General features: G+C 42.9%; 1 protein-coding gene across 3 annotated transcripts in view; it reads left to right on the top strand.

Annotated features, from left to right (window-relative positions):
- The window catches only part of TGFBR2 (transforming growth factor beta receptor 2), an 82,718-nt gene that overhangs the window by 42,196 nt on the left and 15,923 nt on the right, over window positions 1-24,599 (top strand). For all 3 annotated transcript variants that reach the window (XM_036886135.2, XM_036886133.2, XM_036886136.2), the window contains 2 exons: window positions 21,607-22,406; window positions 24,025-24,166. In XM_036886135.2, the coding sequence (XP_036742030.1) occupies window positions 21,607-22,406; window positions 24,025-24,166 (942 nt within the window). The remainder of the gene's footprint in view (window positions 1-21,606; window positions 22,407-24,024; window positions 24,167-24,599) is intronic.

Here is a 24,599-nt window from a genome sequence, read left to right as displayed (position 1 = left end):
CTATGTAACTGACCATAGTCAGGATACAGTATCTTTTTGTGGCTCCCCATTAAGTCCCCTTAGGCCCTTTTGCAATCATTACTGGGATTTTTATTCTCATTTTTAAAATGTGGTTGCTTTCTCCCTCTATTTTGTGATTTTCGTATTAGTAATTAGCATTGCCGTGGCCTCAGTCCCCTGAGAAATGGACATGTGGGGTGCCCACAGCCCTGGATGAAAAGATGCCTCTACAGGCACCCAAGCCTAGTATACAAAAAAGGGAACGGACGCGAGCCCTGCATCATGGAGCTCAGACTCTCCCACGACATGCCCGGTGTCCGTGTGCTGTGCCGTGAGTGATCTCAGAGCACAGCAGACAGTTTGAGAGGAGGAAGGGCTTCCCTGTAACCTGCAGTCTTTCCATCTCCCCCCATTTCAGACTCCTGGAGGTCAGTGGGTAGTAATGGATTGCACACCCATTGTCCTTTGCACCTTGTCGAAGCACCTTCCTTTTCTTTATGTACATGAGAAATGAACAGAAACTGCATGGAAGATAACTTTGATAGAATAGGAGGCCCAGCCAGGTAATGGAATTACTATCTCTAGGTGATGAGGGGAGGGAGGGGAAATGGAAACCCAGAAGTTAAGTGACTTGCCTGTAATCATTCAGCCAGTTAATGACTGAGTTGAGGCTACAGCTTCCATCTCCAGCCTCTCGGCAAGGTCGTATTTCCCCAGGACAGGATTTGAAATCTGCATTCCCAGGGGATGTCAGGGCTGCTCTGAGGACCCAAGGAAAAGGGATTGAGTCAGCTCTTCTTTCCCTGCTGTGTATACTGAACTGAAGTAGAAACTGTGGGTTGCAGAAAGGTGTTGTCAGCTTTCATGAACTTGAATCCATTGTTCTAGAACGAAGGAGTTAAAGAGACCTTGCTCTCCTTCTCTTTGAACCAGGTACCTACCCTTACCCCTAAAATTCCCCAGCTGGGCCCTGTTCTGTGCCCAGTCACTCCTTTGCTCCCCTAGAGCAGCCAAGGGCAGGTGCAGGGGACCAGCTAGATGAGGCCAGGGTGCAATCTTCAGCTACCTCCGTGTGCTGTGTCTGAAGAGTCTCTCCTGTCAAAAGATGTGCAGGATTCTGAGGAAGTCACTGTCTATCCCTGAACTCACCAACACCTAAGTTTCCAGTTTGGAGAAAAGATGTTTGTATTGGTCCTTATTGGTGGCCTGGTGACAGCTGTCAGGCTAGGCCAGTCAGACTCCAGGACTACAACGAGTGCACGATGGGGAGGAGGGACTCCTGAGCTAACAGCCATCCCGTTTACTTGCAGATGACATCACCGCTTTGCAGAGACATTATGTGGCTATTGATCTCTCAGTGAACCTTTAAGAAACAAACACAACCACTCAGTTTTATTCATGTCATAAGTGATTTCCAAATGCAGTAAAGACATTTAATTCGCAGAGCCCTGGGCAAGGGGACGATTACTGTATCTGCTGTTTTAGTTGAGAGAGAGGCAGTCTAGTGTAACTGTTTAAGAGTGGGGGCCTGAGGTGAAGTCCCTGAATTTAGAGCCCTATTCTACTGCTTACTAGCTTTGCCACCTTATACCAGTTACTAGTTTTTAAATTTTTTTAAATGTTTTTTACATTTTCATTTTTTTAATTGAAATACAGTCGATATACAATATTATAGCGGTTTCAGGTGTACAACATAGTGTTTCAACGATTAAATACATTACTAAGGGCTCACCACAGTAGGTGTAGTTGCCATCTGTCGCCATACAAAGACGTCACAATGTGAATGACTGTTCCCTCTGCCGTACATCCATCCTAGTAACTTATTATTTTACAAATGGAAGTTTGTCCGTCTTTATCCCCTCTGCCTATTTCGCCCATTCCCCCTCCTCCTCCCCTGTGGCAAACACCAGTCTGTTCTCTGTTCATGAGTCTGTTTCTGTTTTATTTGTTCACTTGTTTTTTTAAGATTCCACGTATAAGTGAAATGGTATGGTGTTTGTCCTTCTCTGTCTGACCGTAGTGGCCCCCGCGTGCCGGCGGAGCATTCGGGCCCCTCTAACTGCCACAGGGCTACTTTGGGAGTGCCTTGTTTGTTTGAATTCATGCCTCATCCAGCTTCTCTTTTTCTCCACGCACCTTCACTGAAGCAAGCAGAGCGTGTTGAGCCTAGGATTTCTAATCAAAGCTAACCACATCCCTGACATCGTTGGATAATATTACAAATTAGGCACGTTGTTCCTGTTTTGACTCAGAATCACAGCAGGAGGCAGCTAAATAAAACTGGAACGACTCACAAGTGCCTTTCAGATGAGTGAGTAGGATAATCGGCGTTCTGTGCTTGGCAAAGGATTCATTCCCCCTTCTTTTTCTCAGCGGAAAGCTTGCTTTGGGCCACGTGGCCTCATCATTGAATGGCAGAGCCCCTGTGTACCAACTGGTGTGGACCCTGGTGCCTATGGCCTGCGGCAGGGGTGCCCAGCACAGTAGCTGGCACACAGTGGGTGCCTCCCCTCTTGCTCCTTCTTCCCCTGGGTAGGCAGAACACTCTGCCAAGGAGCATACCTTTTCTGCATGGTAAAAACTCTTGCTACTCAGAGTCCACAGACCAGCAGCAGAGTTCCCAGGGGGGTTGTTGGAAGTGCAGGATCTTGAGGCCCTCCTGGACCTTTTACAGCAGCATCGGCGTTGTAACAGTGACCTCGGGAATCTGCTTGCACCCTGAGGTGTGAAAGGCCCTGGTGGGAACTCACCCATCTAGGGATGGAACCAGAGATGGATCTTGTCAGTTTCATGCTAGTAACTAGCTGAGCTAATCCGCCCAGGAGGGATAAATTTGGTCTTAAACCCAGTCATTCGGAAATTATCTCCACATACTTCACTCTGCCCATTCATGTAACAGAACATCCCATTGAAATGTGGGTGTTTTTCAACAGCGGTAATGCAGTTCATTTTTTATGTAGTACATTTCTTATAGACTCCACAAACTTTGTGCCAGCACAGACCTGGATGTTGAGAAGATCAGGAACCTATTCAGTAACATGTCTTTGGTTTCCATGATGATGTTTGTATTAATTTGTCTGTGGGATTTTCCCCTAATATTGCCCAAAGCAAGAAGGCATTGAGAAATGCTTTCAAGATGCATTTTACATGTTCTGAATTGAATCTACAAGGGAGATGTTTGGTAGCCTCAGGGAGGGAGTAATAAATGGCATTACAAGAGTTCGCTTGATTCAATTTGTTCCTCACTTGTTGGATATGACCACCTGTTGGGGTTGGGTACATGGAAAGCAGGAAGGTGACCTGTGGGCGACTAATGGAGACATGCTTCTGGGCCACTTCCAGCTCCCAGATGACCGCATCCCTGGCCATCCTACCTTTTCTTCTAACTTAGAGCTGAACTGCTGATTCTAGAAACTGAGAGGCACCGGGGCCATGCAGGAAAGGGAATGAGCATAAATTCAAGTCCTGGACTTTGAAAAGTTTGGTTTCAAGGCCAGAGACCCACCCCCTTCCTCATTTGAAGTACAGGCAAGCTGGCACCGTGCCCAAGCCCCAGGCGGCAGGAATTCGTACAATGACAGTAGTGAGGCTCACTGCCCTGGGTTCATAGCAAGCCTGCTATGAATTGGTTCACCGAGGTTAACCACTTTGAGGTTTGTTATTCTGTTTCCTCATGTCATAACTTTTCTTGATATCATGTTTTAGCATTTTTTTGAGCTTCATTGAGGTATAATAGACAAATAAGATTGCACCCTAGACCTCTTGAGGAATGTCTTCATTCCTTCATTGCATCCTAAACCTCATGAAGAATGCCTTCGTTCCTTCATTTAAAGTTTACGTGGGATGCCGTATGGCCCCGGAAGATGACTGGTTAGCCAGAGACGGGTAAGATTCCTCAAGGGAGGAACAACCTAAGACAGGCACAGTCGCAGGGGGGCCATCAGGTGAGAAAAAGGGGGATCAACAGAGGTGAGGCTTAGAACCTCCCCCCCGCTGTTCTGAGAGAAATCTTCTGCATACGTGCATGTTTTATGGCCCTTGTCTAGCTTGGATTAACACATAGTCTACAGGCACACACCTGATCATCTACATTTGCTCTCTTACAACACTAAACTATGTTTTCTACCTTTATCTTGTGTCTACCTACCACTTCAGCATTTTATTAAAAATAATAATAATAGAGAAATGTGGTATCCACATATAAATCAAGTATAAAAATCAAATGAGTATTCATATTTGAACTGTTTATAGTTCATAATGCATGAGCAAAACCGAAAGCTTCTGTGATGACTGCCCTTGTAATGTTCACCATGTAACTTATTCACTATGTAAGAATTTGTTTTCCATGTAAGAACTTGTTCGTTATGCTTCAGAAGATTGGAGACTGATGAAAATTAGGCTTGGGGTGGATTAATGATTGTGCATTGAGCATTGACCCCCCTATACAGAATTTTATTGTTGTTAACAACCATTTGATCAATAAATATAAGAGATGCCCTCACAAAAAAAAAAAAAAAAAAAAAGTTTACGTGGGATGATTTGATATACACGTACAATGTGAAAGAACTCCTCCCATCTAGTGAATTACATATCCATTACCTCACTTATTTTATCATTTTTTGTGTGTGTGAGAACATTTATGTTCTACCCATTAGTGAATTTCAATTATATAATACAGTGTTGTCAACTATAGTCACTGTGTCTTACATTAAATCCTCAGAGTTATTCATCTTATAGCTGCAAGTTTATACCCTTTTACCAACTCCTCCCTATTTCCCCCACTCCCCAGCCCCTGGAAACCACTTTATTCTACTCTCTATTTCTATGAATTTGCGCTCATTTTAGAGTCCACGTGTAAGTGATACTGTGTAGTATTTGCATTTCTCTGACTTACTTCACTTAGCATAATTCCCTCCTCATTCATCCATGCCGTTGTGAATGACAGGAGTCCCTTCTTTCTCATGGCTGAATAATATTCCATTGTGCATATGTATGTGTGTACCACATCATCTTTATCCATTCAGCCACTGATGGACACTTAGGTTGTTTCTGTCTTGGCTATTGTGAATAATGCCAGGATGAACTTGGGAGTGCAGATATCTCTTCAAAATCCTATTGTCATTTCCTTTGGCTACATACTCAGAATTCGGGGTGCTGGATCATATGGTATTTCTATTTTTAATTTTTTGCGGAACCTCCATATATTTTCCATAGTGGCTGAGCCAACTTCATTCCCACCAACAGTGCAAAAGGGTTCCCTTTTCTGTACTTCCTTGTCAATAGTTGTTAGCACTTGTCTCTTTTTGGAGTCCTAACTTTTTTTTGTTGAAATGAAACCCATAAAATTAGCTCATCCGAACTTTCATTGTACTGACAAAGAAATGGGACTTCAGAGAGTGGTGTGAGTTTCCCAAGATCTCACCGTTGGTTCTCCACTTTCTGTCCACAGGAGAATTGAAGAAGCTTGTCTCTTTTTCAGGGAATGCATCCCCACATTCAGGATAGGGGGTGGGGGCAGTGCTCTGTGTCAGTTTTGCACCCATGGAAGGTTGCACACCTTACACACACCTTCCATAAGATTGGCTGCCTGTTCTGTAGGCACAGGCTCATCATTCACAAGACCCTGGCAAGAAGTACAACCTGAGGCCTACACTGTTCACAGGTTTAGGAGAAGCAGTGTTTGCCAGTGATGGCGGACAGGGTGCTTGTCTTTTGAGAAGCTCATGGTCTCCCCAGTGAGACACCCTGGGTTCAGATCCCAACTAAGCTACTTATGAACTCTTTGTCCTTAGATAAACTACTTCACCTCAGATTTCCCCTCTGAAAAACAGGGGTAGAAATGGTGCTTGCTTTGAATAGGATTGTTGTGATAAATGATTTATTTTTAAAGAGAACTTAGACCAGTACCTGGTACAGAGCAAGTAGTCAATACACTTAGGCTATAAATAGTTACTAGTGTTCCCCTGAGATTAAAATGTCTTATCTCTGAATTTAGCCAGATGAGTGAGGAGCTTTGTACCAAGGTCATGTTTTCTGTTCCTTCCTGAAAATCGCTTCAACTTTATTGGTTTAGGTGCATCCATTAGGAGCAGCAGTCCTGCGACTCAGAACGGTATCTTCACCGTAAAAGCTGCCACTGTGCGCTCACTGCATTGCACCCTAAGCCTCATTAGGAATGTCTTCAGCTCTCTTCCTTACAAAGATGATTCCCCTCCTGAGGACCTGTTTGCTTCTGATCTTAAGGACACTTTGAAGCATATAGAGCAGGCATCAGCAGAATTCTTTGCCAAAGAACCAGTTGATAATATTGTTGGCTTAACAGGCTTTGGAGTTTCTGTTGCAGCTGCTCAGCTCTGCCGCTGCAGCAGCCGTAGACAGTATGTAAACAGTTGGATGTAGCTGTGCTCCAATAAAACTTCATTTACCAAAACAGACCTCAAGCCAACCCCCACTGTAGCTGACCAGGGTTTTTGTGTGTCCCCCTTCAATACTAACCACCAGAAAAGCTTAGAGCCAAATCCAAGTCATGATCTAGCTAGGATGTCAGCATGTACTTTGTACACTGATATTCCCACATTTATCTGGATTCCAGCTCCCCATTTTATTTTTCTTTTGTCTTCCTTGACAACTGTGTCTATCTATAGACAGCATGAGGTTGTTTTTCAAAAGGTGAAACTGTCAGTAAATATATCAATTACATCGCGTTAACTTAGAAACCAGGACTCTAGAAAGCACTTCTGATTCAGTGTTCATCCCATGTGGTTAAATAGAGAAGCAGAACATGAGCTATAGGCCGTCTTCCAGTGCATGCTCCTTGCTGACCGGCCAGCTGTGTGCAGGCTGTTAGCATACTTTCTAACCAGAGGAGTTGAGGGCAGGTAGGTGAGGGCTCCCAGGAGCCACAGTCCCACTCCTTCCTCCCTCGTAGAATTTCTTTTAAAATGAAAACAGCCTCTGGTTTGCAAGCCTAACTGGCAGGAAGACAAATGATTTTTTTACAGTATCAGACACACGGTTTCCTGTCTATGTTTAACTTGCCAGCAGAACATCTCAGCCAGCTGGTTCCCCCTGGGCCCATGTGACCTTAATAAGGTTGCCTCATGCCACCCAGTGAACCCATTCTGTATTGATTACATGCCTTGCAAAACTTAATGATGCCCATAGGTGTCTGTGTCAGGGAAAACTTGGAAGCACTGTACCCTTTCTTGAGAGTTTTTGGGGTTGTTCTGTTCCAGCACCAGGGAGCTAGCTGGCTGCTTGGGGGAACTCGTAGTGCCTGCGTATAAGAAATGAGAAGGATAAACGGTGCTTTGGCAGCCTGGGGGGTTCTGGGTCTGCTGCCTTTGAACAGAGCACTCCCTACTCAGAAGAGCTGGCTCACTAGCCGGGTGTTTCTGTTTCAAAATAAACAAACCAGATTTACTTTCTGATCTAAATGCAGAAGACAAAATAAGCATAGAAATGTGGTTGAGAAAAGTTGTTAGAAGAGGAAGAAGATTATGGATTAAAGTCACTAGTCTCATTCATGGACAGAGAAATCAGTTATTTGAGGGGATGACTCAGTGCCAAAGGAGCCTTTGGTGGTGCATGAGTTAGGTTCCGAAGCATCCTGTGGACCCCTGAATAAGGCCCCACGTCTGGCAGGGAGGTAATACAGATTGTACATGCCAGAGGACGCTGTGACTCAGTCAAGTGCTTAGAATGTATTTGTAGTGTCTTCAGGCAAAACAGCTTGCTTTGTAGATGTTTGCTTAACTGCAAAGTAAACAAAGATGCTCTGAGACCTGGTGTGGTTGCCCGTTGTGAATATTTCTGCCCTGGAACCTCATTTTGAATCATAGCAGAGAGGAATCCAGTAAGGACACAGTCTGTCTCAGATCCCATCCGTGGATGGGCATGACCAGTACAGCAGTTGTACCACCGCGGTTGGCTTTGCTGCAAGGCTGGGCTGGGTGACGTGCTGCATCTCTCAGCTCTCCGCAGCTGCCTCCTGGTGTTCCGTGGACAACACACAGATGGTGATGGCAAAAAGGGTCGGCAGAGACTCTTTTTGCTACTTTCCAAGTATCCTGGTGTCTCCTCAGTGGAAAAACACCAGGGAGCTGGCTAACCAATGTGAAGTGGACTTTCATTTCCACCCATACTAAACTCCAGAGGCTGTGTTTACTGCCAGTCAGACATCTGGCTGACTTGCTCCTGGAAAACCTTTTCTGATCCTCAAATCACACCTGCAAGTTGCTAATTATGTCAAATATCAAATTTACTAGCAATAATTTTGCCTATATTTTAAAGGAAAACTAATATTAGCTTTAAAAGAAACAATTCATATTTGCTTTACTATTTTAAATATATATATTTAAAATATATATTTTACATATATATATACACACATACACACACACACCTTGTATTGCCTTATTAGGATTAGCTGGTTATAGTGTCAAGAACGATTGGTCCTAAATTTAGTCATTAACATTCCTTCCATTCCACCTATTTTCCATGTCCCATCCTCTTCAGAATACCTATTTCTCCTGTGGGGGTGAAGTAGTTGTTCTCTATGTTGGCTACACACTGGAAACACCTGAAAAGCTTTTAAAACTATTTTTCTAAAGTGGTCTAATCTCCCCCAGTTGGAGAAGAGACTGAAATAACTTCAGAACTGTATTTCTGTTTTCAGGTTTCCTGAGAACATGAAGGGCCCCTAGACAGATTTCATCCAGACCAGGCAGTCAGAAAAAGAATTGAAAAATCAGGACAGGTAGGGGAGCCCAGCAAAACCCAAGCCCAGTGGTCATAGGACTGTAACAGAAGAAGAAAAGTCCCTCTCCAAAGAACGCACATCAGGCTGAGGCTCTGTCCGTGGAAGGACAGACATTCCTAAGACATGTCATGATATCAGGGCAAAACCTGGCATCTCAGGCTCTGTATGAGTGTTCATTGCCCTTGTAAAGCCACAGCAGCAGAAGTAGCAATGATCTACATACCAAGGAGGAGCATGCAGGACAGTAAACACAGCAGAAGGAATAGACAGGGCAGAGACATTATCAGAGTTTTAATTGCCCAGGATGACCATTAATATGAAACTAAACAGATAAAGTTAGGTACAGTCAGGCATATAGGTTTAAACGATTGATTGCAGAGGGACCTCTTATCAAAAAACCTAGCATGGCATCTGTGTATGTAGTAAAGGGATTTGACAGGTGAGGTCAGGTTACTCTGAAATCGGGATGATCTGGCTGAGGGGATCAAAACCAGACAGCAGTACTCCCAAACTGCACTAACTGGAAGGTGTGCTGGGAGGCCCTCTGTAATCTTTGCTCCATGGATTACATTCCAAATATTGTTGGGTCTGATGAATAACATCATGAAGAATCTTGAATAGCAAGAATGATTTCAGAGGACAGGTGGCTTTGTACTTAGAAAAAGGACCATGGCATTATGGGGTACCTGCCCTATGCTGAGAGGGCAAGTTTTAGGGTCTGACAAATACATCAGACATTAGAGTCTCACATGTGTGTCATTTGAAAGGTGATTGAAGAAAACGGGTGTTCACCGTGAAAAAGAAATGATTTAAAGAAATGGGTTAAATGCCCACTAGGAGTTTGAGAGCCCTCATCCCACAGAAGAGGGAACCGTTTTGTTCTTTTGCTATAGAGAGCAGCATGAGAGCCAATAAACACGCCTGTCAGGCTGCATTTGTCTTAATATAGAGGATACATTTTAATATCTCAGTGTTTATCTTAATGGATCTGTAGGCAGATCCATTGGGATTAGATAATGGGATGATTTACAGAGGAATGGGGTCTCTCTATTGTAACATCTCAACCACAGGTTTTATCTCTACCTATCAGGAATATTCCAGAAGAGGTAGTTGTACCAGATTGTACTATATGTAAGGCCCTTTTGTTGAGGAGAGAGGAGGGAAATAAATAAATAAGGGAGACTGTGAAATGAGATGCAAGAAGTGGGGAATAGCTTACACTTGAAATATGTGAAATTGGCATAGAACAATCACATGGACTGGAGGGAAGGCATCTTTCATGACTTTAGGGGAAAAAAAATTCTCAAAGTCTGTCCAGAATGTCAAACAGGACTGTCAATATGCTGGAAGTTAAATTAAATCCTGCATGCCCAGTGAGCTGTCTTTCTGTTGTTTAATTATAATGATTTTTTTTTATTGTTTGCCTGAATTTAATTGTTTGCTTTTTATTGAGATGATGGATGGGGAATCATATCTCATAGTACACTCTTCCAGCAATTAATTTGAGTAGAAAATTTTCATGGTCCATTTGCTCATTGGCTGGCACTGAATACAATTGTATGAGGGCTGTGCAAACAAGACCACTATGAATTTTCTTTGTAAGAAGGAAACATCTCTGTGGCAGAGAACCAAAGACCTTATTCTGTGTTTGCTAAAGCTCTGCTTCTCAAACTTTAAGGTGTAAGTGAATCACCCAGGAACTTTGTAAAATGCAGGAATTTAGGACCAAGCTTCTGCATTTCCAGTAGGTTCCCAGGTCATGCCTGCCGATGCTGCCGGTGTGGGGAATGTACTTCGAATAGCAGGTTGCAAGAGATTCTTTCTGTATGATGCCACCAACATGTTTAAAGATGCAGAACATAGTGGTAAGGTATCAGAACTCCCAAGTTAGAGAAAATATATGTATAATATCATCATGTCTTGCTTGGTGGACAGTGTGTGTGTGTGATGGGGCAAGAACAGAGGGAAGCTGGTAAGGATATGGAACATAACAGAATAAAGAGGCAATTTGTTTTGCTCCTTATGAAATCCTGTATCTTTCTGTGCGGAGATCCCAACTCACCTGTGCCTGGTGAGCACTGTGACTCATTCCTTTGCATTTTGAATGAATGTACTCAAAACATATCCAGTTAATATTTAGGGGATAACAGCACCTTTTGTTCACTTTCATCATTTCCTTTATTGTAACTGGGTCCACCTTTACTAGACAAAGGGTTCAATTGAGTCACATCTCTTGGAAGACAATACCATTCAAACCAAACAACCAAAGAGTATGCTCCATTTTCTGAGTACAGCCAGACTGACTTCCTCCATTGCCTTCAACCTTATTTTCACATCCTCACTTCAAATTATTCAGTAGATGCTGCTACCTTAAATTTATTTCTGACAAGGTTATATTACTTTCACTTTTTCAAGAAAGAGAATCCTGTCACTCAGTCAAGAGGAAAAGGGGGAAAATGGTTTCTCTAAAAACATCATTATCATATGACATGTGACAAAAAGAGGCAAAGAAAACTGCAGTCAGGCCACATACCTGTGATATTTTAATGCTTCTTTACAAGACTGAGATTTTTTTTCTTCTGGTTCAAAATCTGTGAAACATATTATTAATGAAAATCATTTTTGGTAAGGTCTACAGTAAAATAATACAAGTATACTTCTTGAACACTTTCTAAATTAAAGGTGTAATATCTAAAAGCTTGACAGATATTATATAAATCTTTCTCTTGGAACCCACTGGGCCTGGTTCTGGGTTCTCTTCATTATGCAGATAAGGAAGCTAAGACCCCAAATCACAGTCAGGAAACAGCAAAGCCTAGCCTAAGTTCTTAAAACCAAGTTACACTGCCTCTAAATATGATATGTAAACAAGATTGGTATCTTTAATTTCTTTATTCTCAGAATATAGTTTGATTATTCTTAGAGCTTTCTATTGCCTGAGGAACTATTACTAGTTTGGGTCCAGAGCTAGTGTTTTTTTCCCTTCACTTATTAAAAAAGGCAAGTTATCGGTGTGCATTTAGAACATCATGAAGTTGGATCTCAGCTCAACGTGGTGTCTAGAAATATTTGGTTTGGAGGTAAAGTAATGTGAAAAATGCTAGTACATCACTTGGATTGTAGTCCTGCAACATTCTCGGCAAGTCTCCTTCCAAGAGCAGTGGAGACTTGAGAATTTAAAAAGTGATTGCCGATGCAGAATATCCTGCTAAATTGTTTAAGGGAAATAAGGTGGCCTTAAATCCTTGGCAGCAAACACAGCATGGCAAAGAAAGACGATTCCGGGATATATAGGAGACATGGGATAAAAGTCCTCAAATATGCTATTTTAACTAAATGTACTTTCTGTTAGTCTGTTTGGAAACAATAGGTTTTTTGTTTTGTTTTGTTTGTTTTACCGAATGTAACAGTGCTTTCAATACTGTGAACTTCTTGCTCTTCCTGATACGTAGAGCATCAGAAAAGAAGTCACGTGTCAGTATACCAGTTTATGTAATAGCTGAGCTAGCATACCGACATCTGGAGACCAAGAATTGCTGAGATCAGGTGTGAAGGACCAAGCTAGATGAGGCTGCAGAAGTATAAAAATTCTTCATCTGTAAGGCAGATCCCACCATTCTGATTTATTGGGCTGCTCAGATCTCCAGTGAAGTAGAAAGAGTTCTGGTTGGCATCGAAGTCCTTTTCCTGTTTTTAGAAGGAATGCATTTAACATTTCCCCCATTAGAACAAGGGTTGCTGAAGACTGTAGGTATATTTTCCTTTTTGGGTGTTTAGCTTTATCATATGCTTTTCTCTGTGTGTGTTGAATTGATCATACAGTTTTTCTCCTTTAAATTTTTGATGTGGTCAATGGCCATAGTTGTTTTCTTGTGTTTCTTTTTAGGACTAAAACATAATTTTCTGGTCACCAGATTGTACTATCTTATCTTCATTTTGCATCCTTTTGCATCTGCATGTGTGTCTTACAGTCCATAGCCAAATTTCTCCAAAGCTCTTGGGTTGCTCCTGTCATTTAAATGCAGGATCCAGTCAAGGATTATACGTTGCATTTGGTTATTTTGCCTCTTCAGTGTGCTTCTTATTTTTTGTGATGTTGACTTGGAACAGGCCATTTATTTTATAAAGGCATATTCTGGATTTGTCTGATGGTTCCTCCTTGATTAGACTGTTTTTTATTGAGATATAATTGACGTATAACACATTAGTTTCAAGTGTACAACATAATGGTTTGATATATGTATATTGCATGTATTGCAAACTAGTCACCACTGTAAGTCTAGTTAACATCCATCACCACACATAGTTACAAGTATTTTTTGTTGTGATGAGAAACTTGAAGATTTACTCTTTTAGCAACTTTCAAATATACGACATAGTATTAGTAACTATACCGTACATTACATCCCCTGGGTTTATTTGATAACTGCACGTTTGTATCTTTTGACCCCCTTCACCCTTTTTGCCCACCACCTCTGGCAACTACCAATCTGTTCTCTGTATTTATGAGTTCTGGATTTTCGGTTTTTTGTTTAGATTCCACTTGTGAGATTATAAGGTGTTAAGTCTTTCTCTGGCTGATTTCACTTCTCATAATGCCCTCAAGGTCCATACTTGATATCCCAGATGGTAGGATTTCCTTATTTCTTTATGGCTGAATAGTATTCAAGTGTGTGTTTGTGTGTGTGTGTGCATGCATGCACGTTTGTGTATCACATTTTTATCCATTCACCTATCAGTGGACAGGTTGTTTCTGTGTCTTGGCTATTGTAAATGTTGCAATGAACATGAGTACAGATATCTCTTTAAGGTAGTGATTTTGTTTTTGCAACTGGCATATATATCCTGTGGCTGTAGATGAATGTGTTCTACAAGAATCTCTGTAGTTGTCATGCGATGTTCATTAGCACACCAACACACCAAAGTACAGATTTACAGATTCAGATTAAACATTTTACTAGGGATTCTACTGGTATTTCTATTGGGAAGATTTGGGAGGGAGTTGGTAATTCTTCAGAAATCAAATTCTGACATGTTTATCCAGGCATAGTAATATCAAAACTAATTTGACAGTAAAAGGCTAAAAAAATAATAAAAAATTAAGAGGGTAGTACTGTAGGATGATTTTTCATTACTCATTCATTTTCTTTAATATTTGTAAGATTACAAGTTTTGTGGTTTTGGGGGGATCAGTTTTGGTAAGTTACACATATATTTTTTTAGAACTTTGGTGTTCAGAGTTTTCAAATTTATCAGCACACAGTTTTACATGGGATTTTCTTACCCTCTGAATCTTTGCTGTGCCTGTAATTATGTCCCCTCTGCACCTGGCTCCTTGCTGCCCATCAGTCCCAGAGTTTATGGGCTGTACCCATCACTGTACACTGCCAATCTGGGGTGGTATTAATTCTCCCTCCTGTGTCTTCTTTTTCTGTTTCAGTGATTTCAGCTTTTTTCTTTACTCTCTTTTTCCTTCTGTTTTCTTTGACTGCATAACTTTGTCCTTTCTCTAAATTTTTATGTGGACGGCATGTTGACTTAAGATGCCCCTAGCGGCCATAGCATCCCTCTATGAAAAACCCTGCCTCCCACTGTTCTGCTAACTACCATGCGTGGCTCCTCTGCTTTGACCCCAGCTCACTGCACGTATAGTTTTCTGGTTTCCATTTCTATGAAATGGAAATAATAGTACATACCCAGCGGTGTGGCTGCAAGGCTTCAAAGTAATCCACATAAAAACAGTGTTTGGTGTTCAGTAGGTGCATAAGGGAGTGGTGTGCCTTTTACCATTATAATTAACAGGATGACTTGAGACAGGAAGTGCCCTCCCACCCCTCTGCATATCTCTAGTTAGCACAGTTTCCTTCTTTGGAACTCAGCCAGTTGCATATATATCCTGTGGCTGTAGATGAATGTGTTGGTATGAAAATCTTTGTGGTGAGGGCATCACTGGCGGCTTCGAGAATCTCTGTAGTTGTCATGCAATGTTAATTAGTACACCAACATGTAACGTACAGCCATCACCCACGTCCCTTTCTGTTGCTTGAATACATTAGTACCTTGGTAATGTTTAGTCACCTGTGTGCATGATGTGTGTGTGTGTACATGCAACTCGTGTGTATTACTAGGCAACTTGTTTATTTTTAAAGCACTCCAAAGGAACATATACTGTGGAATTTCCCATTGAAGTTTTCTGCCAGTTTGTATTGTTTTTATGACATACTGACATTTGTCTTTAAAAAATCTTTTATTTATCAAGACACTGACATTTGCAAATGGCTCCTTATTTGCAACTAAGTCTGGCCTCTCTGTATGGGACACATTGGGTTGGAAATTTTTAGAACTGTTAAATAGGCGTCTGGGTTCACTGTTAGGAAAACATCTCCGTGGCATGGAAAGAACAAAGACTTTGGAGCCACTTGGACTTGGGAAGAGCAGGATCCCTGCTTTTCTTTGGGTGAATCACTGTAAGTCTCAACTTTTCTTTCTTTCTTTCTCTTCTCGTCCCTCCTCTATCCCATCCATCTTTCCTCTCTCTCTTCGTCCTTCCTCCCTCCTTTGCTCCCTTTGTCCTTTCCAGAGTTTCTTGCAGCATCAGTCATAGCTCCAAAGGACCAACAGTGGTAGAATGGATGCATACATTGTGGTATATGCATACAGCTAACTTGTAATGTCTTAATCTTTAAAATGGGGGTGAATACTTGAAGGGGTATTCTGACTACCAAATGAGATTGCATATTTGAAATCCTTGGTACATAGTAGGTGCTCCAGAAAAGTGTTAGTGCCCTTTCCCCTTTTCTTTTCCCAAAGGAGTCTTTTCAAGATGGCTCTTGGGTTCTTTTTGTCATAAATTTAGTTGTCTCTGGTCCCTTCCTTGTTATGTAGTATGACAAAATGTTCCAAATTCAGTATTTCCAGCCCTAGACCTGGAATTAGCTATTTTGCCAAAAAGCCCTGGTTTCTTCTATTGGAAGGATTCTATTGATGAGACTTTTTTTTTTCCCCTGTGAGAACCCACGAAGCATAAACTTTTACAGGAAACTGAGTCCTGTGAGGTTAAATGGCTTGTCCGAGATCTCATGAGTGATTAATGACAGATAGGGCTGCAGAATCTTGGTGTCCTGGTGTCTAATCTCGTGCTCCCTCTTTCTCACAACATTCAAGTACTCAGGGTTGTGGCCCCCACATGCTACACACAGAGGACAGGGAGGCTGCTGTAAAATAAAGCATGTGCCACAGAAGCAAGGGGAGCCCGACTCATTCATGGGATCTGGCCCTTGGGAGAGAGAGGGTCCGCTCTGCAGAATTATTCCATCAGATTCATCACATCCATCCATCCATTCATTCATTCATTCAACAAACATGAATTGTCTCCCTTTTTATGTGCTAAACTGTGCCATAGGACGGTGAGCAAAAACATTCCCCTTTAACTTTAATTCTGGTTTGGTTGCCTTAGGGAAGCTTGGCAGGAGAATTGATACTAGGGACGACTTTCACTTTGTTACCTAAGTAAACTTAAGTAACAAGAATGTTGTAGAAGCAACCTAGGCTCAGTATCCTCCTCTATAAAACAGGTCTATTAACAGAACCTGACTTGGTTGTAGCAGAAATAAAAGGAGATACTGCTTACAGTGAATCACTCAGTGCCTAGCTCAGTAGAGCACATTGTATGTCAGTTATCTTAATGGTTGTCCAGCAAGTTCAAAGGAGGGCTTCCTGTCATTTTCCACTGCAGAGCTCCCTCCACACATGACAGAATTCAGAGGTGCCCATGGGGAACTCAACACATGGTGCCAGGGGATCTGTCATTGGCCCAGCTTCCACCCTTCCCCGAGAAGCAGACGAATCTCAAAGTCTCTGCTCTAGGAAATCCTGGCAGAGAGACTAGAGCTCGAGGCCCTCCGCTCTGCCAAGGGCTCTTTGTTCTCTGTGTGCGCGTGCGCGCCAAGGGCCTCTGGGAAGTCTGGCGATGCCTCCAGACCCCTTCTCAGAGTGATGTTTTCAAATGTATAAAATATAATACACAGGATTTGAAAGAAAATTAATGAAATGGGAATGCAACTTTGAAATATTTTTAAAAATGAATTTGTGATATAGTATTAAGTGCATCTGTAGTAATCCTTTAAATAACAAGATTTAGCATCAGATCTCAAAAACTGAAACATGGAAGAGAGGAGTACAAACAATATGCCGAGACTTCTGCAAGGAGTGTCCTATGGCATGAAGCCATCTGTAGTTTCTGTTGGTGACAGTGTCATAGGTATGGTTAATATGAGGAAATGTTTAATTTTAGGTAAAAGAGAAAAGAAAAAGATGAAATTTTTGCCCATTTAAAATTCATAGACTCACTGAGTATTTATAATGTCCCCCAGAACCATACAGGTTTTCCTCGCTCTCCTAAAGTGTATGAAATGGTTCCTCTGAAAGCTTTTATATCCAAAATGGCATAAAATGAGGAACTGGCACTCATTTATGTGGAAGAATTGTGAGTGTGCCCAAATCCCAAAAGTTACCTCTCTTGGGCTTTTCTGATACCTCAGGACTTATCTTGCTAATGGTTGCAGAAACTAAAAGGCAATAAAGCACAGATTCTCACAGACACACTTCAAAGTACGGGAGCTTCATGCTGAGATGCTACGGGGGTTCGGGGGGAAGGAGCATGGCAGGGCCCCTCTCACAGCTCCGGTGTGCACTGCCTCTATAAAGACTGCAAAACAAACACCATACACTATTTTCACCTTTTTTTTGTAAAAGCAAAAATTGTCTTCAGATTTGTTGAAGTAAACACAAATAGGTACTACTGTGGAAAGTGGGCACACCTAACCTAGCTTGATGTTGCATACAAGTGCAATGTGAATGTCCAGTCTTGAGCACATTTTACCCGTGCATCCAAGAACCATTCATGGAAGGTTCCAACGGTTCAAGTCTATCTTGAACCTCTATGTCCTAGGCCCTGCGACAGGCTCTGAGAAGAGAAAAAGAAAGATTTTAGGGTTCTTCTTCCTTAAGGGTTAAGTTCTTAAGGCTTCCTCTTTCCAGGCAGGGAAGACACATATTTGCAGGAACACTAATCAACTCTGGAACACGCCTCTGCAATGCTGGAAAATGCATTATCTAAAGACGCAGTACTGCTGAATGGATGACTGTAAAAGATCACGTAGTCCAGCCCCCAATGAAGAACTGTATCAAGCTGAGGGATTTTATAGTCGTTCTTCACTTTCTCTCACCAATGTGAAGTTTATAGACAGTTTGGCTTGGGATTAAGAATGGGAGGCCACTCCAGTCAGACAGCGTTGATTTCAAATAGTAGCTTTGCTATCGCCTAAGTTTATGATCTTGGGAAATTACTTAAGTCATCTGACCCTTAGCTTCCTTATCTGTAAAATGGAGTTATCATAGTAGCAGGATCTACCTCATAAGGTTTTTCTGTCCATTAAATATAAACATTTTATAAAACTCTAAGGGCACAGGCAAGTTCAGACCGTGTATTTAACTGAAGAGTTTCTGTGTAATGGGGTGAGCGGAAAGAAATGCTTTCTGTGGCTCTGAGTGAAGGAGCGGCCAGCTTGTATGCACACCTAAGCTGTTACTTTTTTTAGTAGCAGCTCAGGGGTTAAGTCTGCCGCAGGGTGTGGGTGGCTGCTTAGATAAAGTCAAATCCCAAAGCTTCCTTTCAGCTGCTTTGCTATTGTTAGGGTTTTTTACCACCTCTTTGAAGTTTCAAGATTGGTATATGTTATTCAATAATTCCCTCCCCACCAAATTTTTACTTGTACTCTTCAAAACGGAAGCACAGGAATCTTGGCGGGGAAAGTAAAACTGGTTTTTAACATGGAGCAGGGGATTTCTTGTCATCTTCAATCAATGCCATACATAAATTCCAGGGGATTTCTGTTTCTGTGCCTCTCTTAGCCTGAAAAAGAAGATAAATTAGGAAAGAAGACCCTTCTCATATGTGGCCAGGAATCATAAAATGAAATAATCAGTGATAAATGAGTAGTTCATTTGGACATTTTGCCCTCTTTGAAGTGGTGACACAGCAAAGTAATTATGCCGTTAATATTTAAATTTTTCTAGTTCTGTTGTTAGATAGTGTCATATGTGAAAGATACCATTCACACTGGACCAAAATGAAGTCTTTCTAAATTTTGCCAGTGTATTACAGGTTATTACATTAACAACTGTAGAAGAGGGGCCAGCAGACCTTTTCTGTAATGGGCCAGATCATCAATATTTCAGGCTTTCTGGGCTAGTATGATCCCTGTTGCACGAACTTCTTAGTTTCTTTCTTTTTTTTTTTTTTTAATAACACCTTAGAAGTGAAAAAAATTTTCTTAGCTCACAGAGCTGTACAAAAGTAAGCCATTGGCCCTTCCCTTGCTTTACAACATAAAAAATGTGAGGGATGTTGTCCCACTAAGTAATCGTTCTCTCAGGTTCTACGACAAACATTACTGAGCACCCTAAGGTGGCCCATCCTGAGCCAGATGCTGGGTGTGGTGTGGTGATCAAAACTGACCTGCTCCTGTAGAGCTTAGGGTCTCATGTGAGATGCAGGGATTCCAAGAATGGTCTGACCTATGATTACAAGGCATCTCACGTGCTTCCAACAACTGGTCCTGGAAGCAGACACACTGACAGGATGCTTCGAATAATAGAAGTGGAGTTACAGGCAGAGAACGCTGTTTTCTGCTCTTGCACCTGAACAATGATTTCATCTGCCTTTGCTCTCCAGGCTCACATTTTGCTGAAAAACAGGAATGGGTGATGCACACTTCTCCACGAGAGTTTTTTTCTTTTCTTGTGTAGGTCCAGCCCTTTTCTGTAATTGCTTTGTCCCATCGCCACTTCCACCCCTAGTCCCACCTGTCCTCTGTCTCATCCGGGTCTCCCAATGTGACTGAGAATTTGGGTTTTCAAGAGTCAATCACCAAATTGTATCCCTTTTCTTACTATTTTCAATGCATTGATGTACATACCTTCAAAATAACAATTTTTGTCTTCTAGGTTGCTGCAATTCTGATGTTGTAGGGATACTTTTCCAGTTGTTAGTTGTGTCAGACAGACTTAAGACCAAAGGTTTTCATGTACAATGTGTGGTCAGTGGAAGTTGGACCTTCCACTTAGCACTAAAGTACAAGTAGTCAATCATATTCAGCCTAAACACTCCAGTGACACAGGACTAGCCTATTCCCCCAGTGCTTCATTAAGTGATGGTAGCAAATACAATTTAGGCAGTGGGTTCCCTGCAAGAGATTATTATCCCCATTCCACCTGGACTGTATTCTCATCACATTTTTCTTCTCAGACCACTGAATAATTATAGCTCCCTCCTCTGCCATGACGCATGGCTCCAAGCCACTATCCAGCCTTTTTCCTTATTACTCCCTGGGTAGAGTCGTCAGTTTGGGGGACTAGCTCTTCCTCAGGTACATCATATATTCTTATTTCTTAACATAACCATCCTTCTTCCCATCACTGACCTTTCCCCATCCTTCACTGACCACCTCAAAGGCAGTCCTAGCCTCTGAGCCTTCCTGCTTCCCTACGCTTTCCCACACTCCACCAATACAAGGACTCTAGCACAGTTTCCCTCCCATCCCAGATTCCTATATGTTGCTAGGGATTCATAGGCCCACTCTAACTCCTGCTGACTCATAAGCTCTCTGAGGGCAGTGGATGCCCATAGTGGGCATTCTGTTGTGCTATGTTTACTGAATGAATCTAGCATCTGATCATGAGAACTGCCCCTCCATGGGTGCCTTTGAGGGAAAGTGAATTGACCTATAGAGCAACAGAATCCTGGCATTCTTATCCACTACAAATAGGCCAGCACAAAGCTCCCATTGAACCATAGCAACCTTTCACTGTCTCCTGTTCACTAAACATTTCCATCCATGTCCTTCTTCGCAAGAGAAAACAGTTTTGCCAGAGCCAACCCAGGCCAGCACATGAATCAGTCTGACATGCCAGACATTATAGTGGGATAGCTGCTGATAAGGACTCACCCCATCAACCCACAGGGCCTGCTTCAGAGGCCGAACTAGGACACAGGCTGCATTTCCTTCTTTAACTTCTCTCACCTGAATAGTAATGTTCCTAATGTTGCTAGTAAGTACTCCTGTCCCATGAAACTACAAATGGCATACACACTGAAAAGAGAAGTATAGGATGGCTTCAAGGTAACTGGCTCCTTTCCACAGACCCTTCTCCCCAAGGACAGCCCCAGGGCTGATGTTTAAGGTTAATCTGAATGTTGGTCAGACAAGACACATTGGAGTTAAGATAACAGCAAAGACTGGCAGAACCGTGGCAGTCTCTCTGTCTCTACCAGATAATGTGTGTGTGCAAGCTTCTGGGAGGCAGGACTTCCATTCCTTCTGTATTGCCAAAACAGAGGAAAAGTCTGGCCTTTTGGCCTTAGTCAACACTCAGCAGATGCTTCGTCTACTCATTCAACACTTACTGTGGAAGTGGTGTGCTAGGTGCTATTCACAGTGACGAAGGAGAAAGACCTGGTTTCTGCCAGCACAACCTGGAGTGCTCAGTATGCCAGGGGCAGGAAAGTAGGATAGACAGATAGGACACTGGTGAGCGGAGTCACAGTGACTGAGTCCAAATCATGCTAAATTGCCAGCTAACATTTTGGGGAAGAATAGGAGACCCTGAATAGATGGCCAGAGGGAAGGAGAACTGGGCAGGTGCACCCCAATACCCATCCCTGGAATAAAAATCCACAAAGTATCACCCACAAACTGTATGTGTGTTAAAAGCTCTGGATGCCCACTTCCTTGCGGTGCCTACCTACCAGACCAACTCCTCTCCCTTGTCTTGTTTCCGCACAGAATACGCCACCAACAGCCCCGACTTGCTGTTAGTCGTATTCCAAGTGACAGGCATCAGCCTGCTGCCCCCGCTGGGCATCGCCATAGCTGTCATCATCACCTTCTACTGCTACCGCGTCCACCGGCAGCAGAAGCTGAGCCCAGCCTGGGAGAACAGCAAGCCACGGAAGCTCATGGAGTTCAGCGAGCACCTTGCCATCATTCTGGAAGATGACCGCTCTGACATCAGCTCCACATGTGCCAACAACATCAACCACAACACGGAGCTGCTGCCCATAGAGCTGGACACACTGGTGGGGAAAGGGCGCTTTGCCGAGGTCTACAAGGCCAAGCTGAAGCAGAACACCTCTGAGCAGTTCGAGACCGTGGCCGTCAAGATCTTCCCATACGAGGAGTACGCCTCCTGGAAGACGGAGAAGGACATTTTCTCAGACATCAACCTGAAGCACGAGAACATTTTGCAATTTCTGACGGCCGAGGAGCGGAAGACGGAGCTGGGGAAGCAATACTGGCTGATCACCGCCTTCCACACCAAGGGCAACCTGCAGGAGTACCTGACGCGCCATGTCATCAGCTGGGAGGACATGCGCAGGCTGGGCGGCTCCCTGGCTCGCGGCATCGCTCACCTGCACAGCGACCACACCCTGTGCGGGAGGCCCAAGATGCCCATCGTGCACAGGGACCTCAAGAGCTCCAACATCCTCGTGAAGAACGACCTGACCTGCTGCCTCTGTGACTTCGGGCTCTCCCTGCGTCTGGACCCCACTCTGTCCGTGGACGACCTGGCCAACAGCGGGCAGGTGAGTTAGACCCGGACCCGCCTCTTGCTACTGACCTGCAGCTCATGCCCCTTGTCTCCAGCAGCCCTACACGCTGGGTGCCTGTCTCGGGAGTCCAGCCACAGTCGGGAGCTGAGCCTCAACGTGCTCCCTCTCTCCTGCCCGTGTGCCTTTGCTGTGAGCAGCTTTGCTCCTCCACGTTCTTAAGGCCCTTTCCAATCCAGGGCAGGCAGTTTTCTCCTTGAGTCGACACTCATTTATCTTCCATTTGCAAAGTAGTTTTCTTTGTTTCAAACACTGGTAGTGCTTTATCTTTAGATTTACCTCCACTTGGCTTGTGCTTGGCCCTTTCTGCTCTGTACTGTTGGAAGTAATATTGGTTTCTTTTTATCGTTCTAAAGGCAGTCTCTTTGAAATCCAAATCCCTTTGGTCACAATGCCTTGAACAGTGAAAGGGACCAAGAAGTATTTGTTGAATGGGTGACAGACTAAGTGAACAAACACTTCCACTTTGAAGCATTTCACTGATTAAAATAGAAATCTTCTGGCTAAGGAGCCATTGGAAAGCAACTGAAAGTTATCAGGCCATCTTTTATGAGCAATAGGTCCCCATGGTTCCACACAGAGAAGCTCGACTGCAGATTAGAGTGGACTCCCGGGAGCACACAGCTGTTCCCTCTACCCAGGTGCAGGGATGTGCTTCTGAAGCTTTGGGTTTCCTGCTCAGCCCGCCTCCTGGTCCCCTGGATGCACAGCAGGGTTGAAGTAAGCATGTTGAAACATGGATAGATTAATGTGCCAGGATAATGAATCATGCAGACCTGTTAAAAAGGAGCATTTCTTCTTATACATGCCAATAAAAACATCCCCTAGGGTCATAATATCTGTTGACCTTCTTTGGGTCCTTGAGAAGGTAGGTCTTCATTGTTGCTTAGTCAAAGGATATATGCTGCCACTCAAACACTTAAGTGAGGCCTTCCCTATAAGCACCTTTCTCCTTGGTTTCCATGTATCCAGATGTATTAAGTCATCAGTCATCATCAAAATAAAACTACACAGCATGCCCGTCAAAATTATAAAATGATCTTGTACTTTGGAGATACTTACAAAAAATTTCATTCAGCAGAGATTTTATGAAATTATATTACATCCCCGGCACACTTTGTTTACCACGGAGTAAACAAAGAAGATTGAGACAGCCTTGAAGGGACCGAAACTAAAGGCAACTATAGTTTTCAGCCTAAATCTTGGAGTTTCAGGAATGAAAAAATATTTAATTTGGGAAGGCAAAAATAAACATCTAAAGAAATCACAGATGCTGTCTCCCAGGTTACCTGCAAGGATGTTACTGTATAACATGGTGATATATGTCACGAGCTAGATAAGGCAGCTCTGGAGTTTGGCATTTCCTTATTTTGGCATGCTTAGTTTATACTCTTTAAAGGACTTTCAGAGAGAGAACACCTATTTTTAAAATTAATTACACAAGCTGTACCTTTCAGTTCTGGTCTCCTTTAAAAGAGCAGTGTACTTTTTAAAAGATCATCTGCACAGGTAGGGGACAAACACCAGCTATATTTTGAAAATAAAAATGCAGCTGGAATTAAATGATGGGCCTCAATGTCTGGTTTTGCTTTAGGTGGGAACTGCAAGGTACATGGCCCCAGAAGTCCTAGAGTCCAGGATGAATTTGGAGAACGTGGAGTCCTTTAAGCAGACGGATGTCTACTCCATGGCTCTGGTGCTCTGGGAAATGACGTCTCGCTGTAACGCGGTGGGAGGTATGTATGGAACAGTATTATGGTGCAGTGGTAGACTTATTCCAATTTCCAAGTCCCTGGTGATGCCCTTTCTAGAACATAATCCAGGCCAGGACCTCATATTACATTTAATGCCTGTGCCTCCCCCTACTTCATCTCCTTCAACCTGTCACAACCCTGCAGTCTGTCTTTGATGAAACCTGTGAAGAATTCAGAAGAGTTATTTTATGGATAGTCTCTCATTTGGAGTTTCTATAGTGGTTTCTCATGATTAGACTGAGGTTATGCATTCTGGACAAGATGCCACAGGGGTGATGCAGTTCCTCTTGGTCAAGGAGGTGCCTGCCTGGTCTCTCCCCTGTAAAGATACAATTTTTTTTCCATTTGTAATTAATGCATACCTTGCGGGAAGGTAGTCTGACCTGTTTCTAAAGATACTAACCACCCATTTAGT

The sequence above is a fragment of the Manis pentadactyla genome, chromosome 14, assembly GCF_030020395.1.
Source record: "Manis pentadactyla isolate mManPen7 chromosome 14, mManPen7.hap1, whole genome shotgun sequence".
NCBI classification, from domain to species: domain Eukaryota; kingdom Metazoa; phylum Chordata; class Mammalia; order Pholidota; family Manidae; genus Manis; species Manis pentadactyla.
Note: the sequence above shows the minus strand (reverse complement) of the source record. Positions and strands in the feature narration are given on the sequence as shown.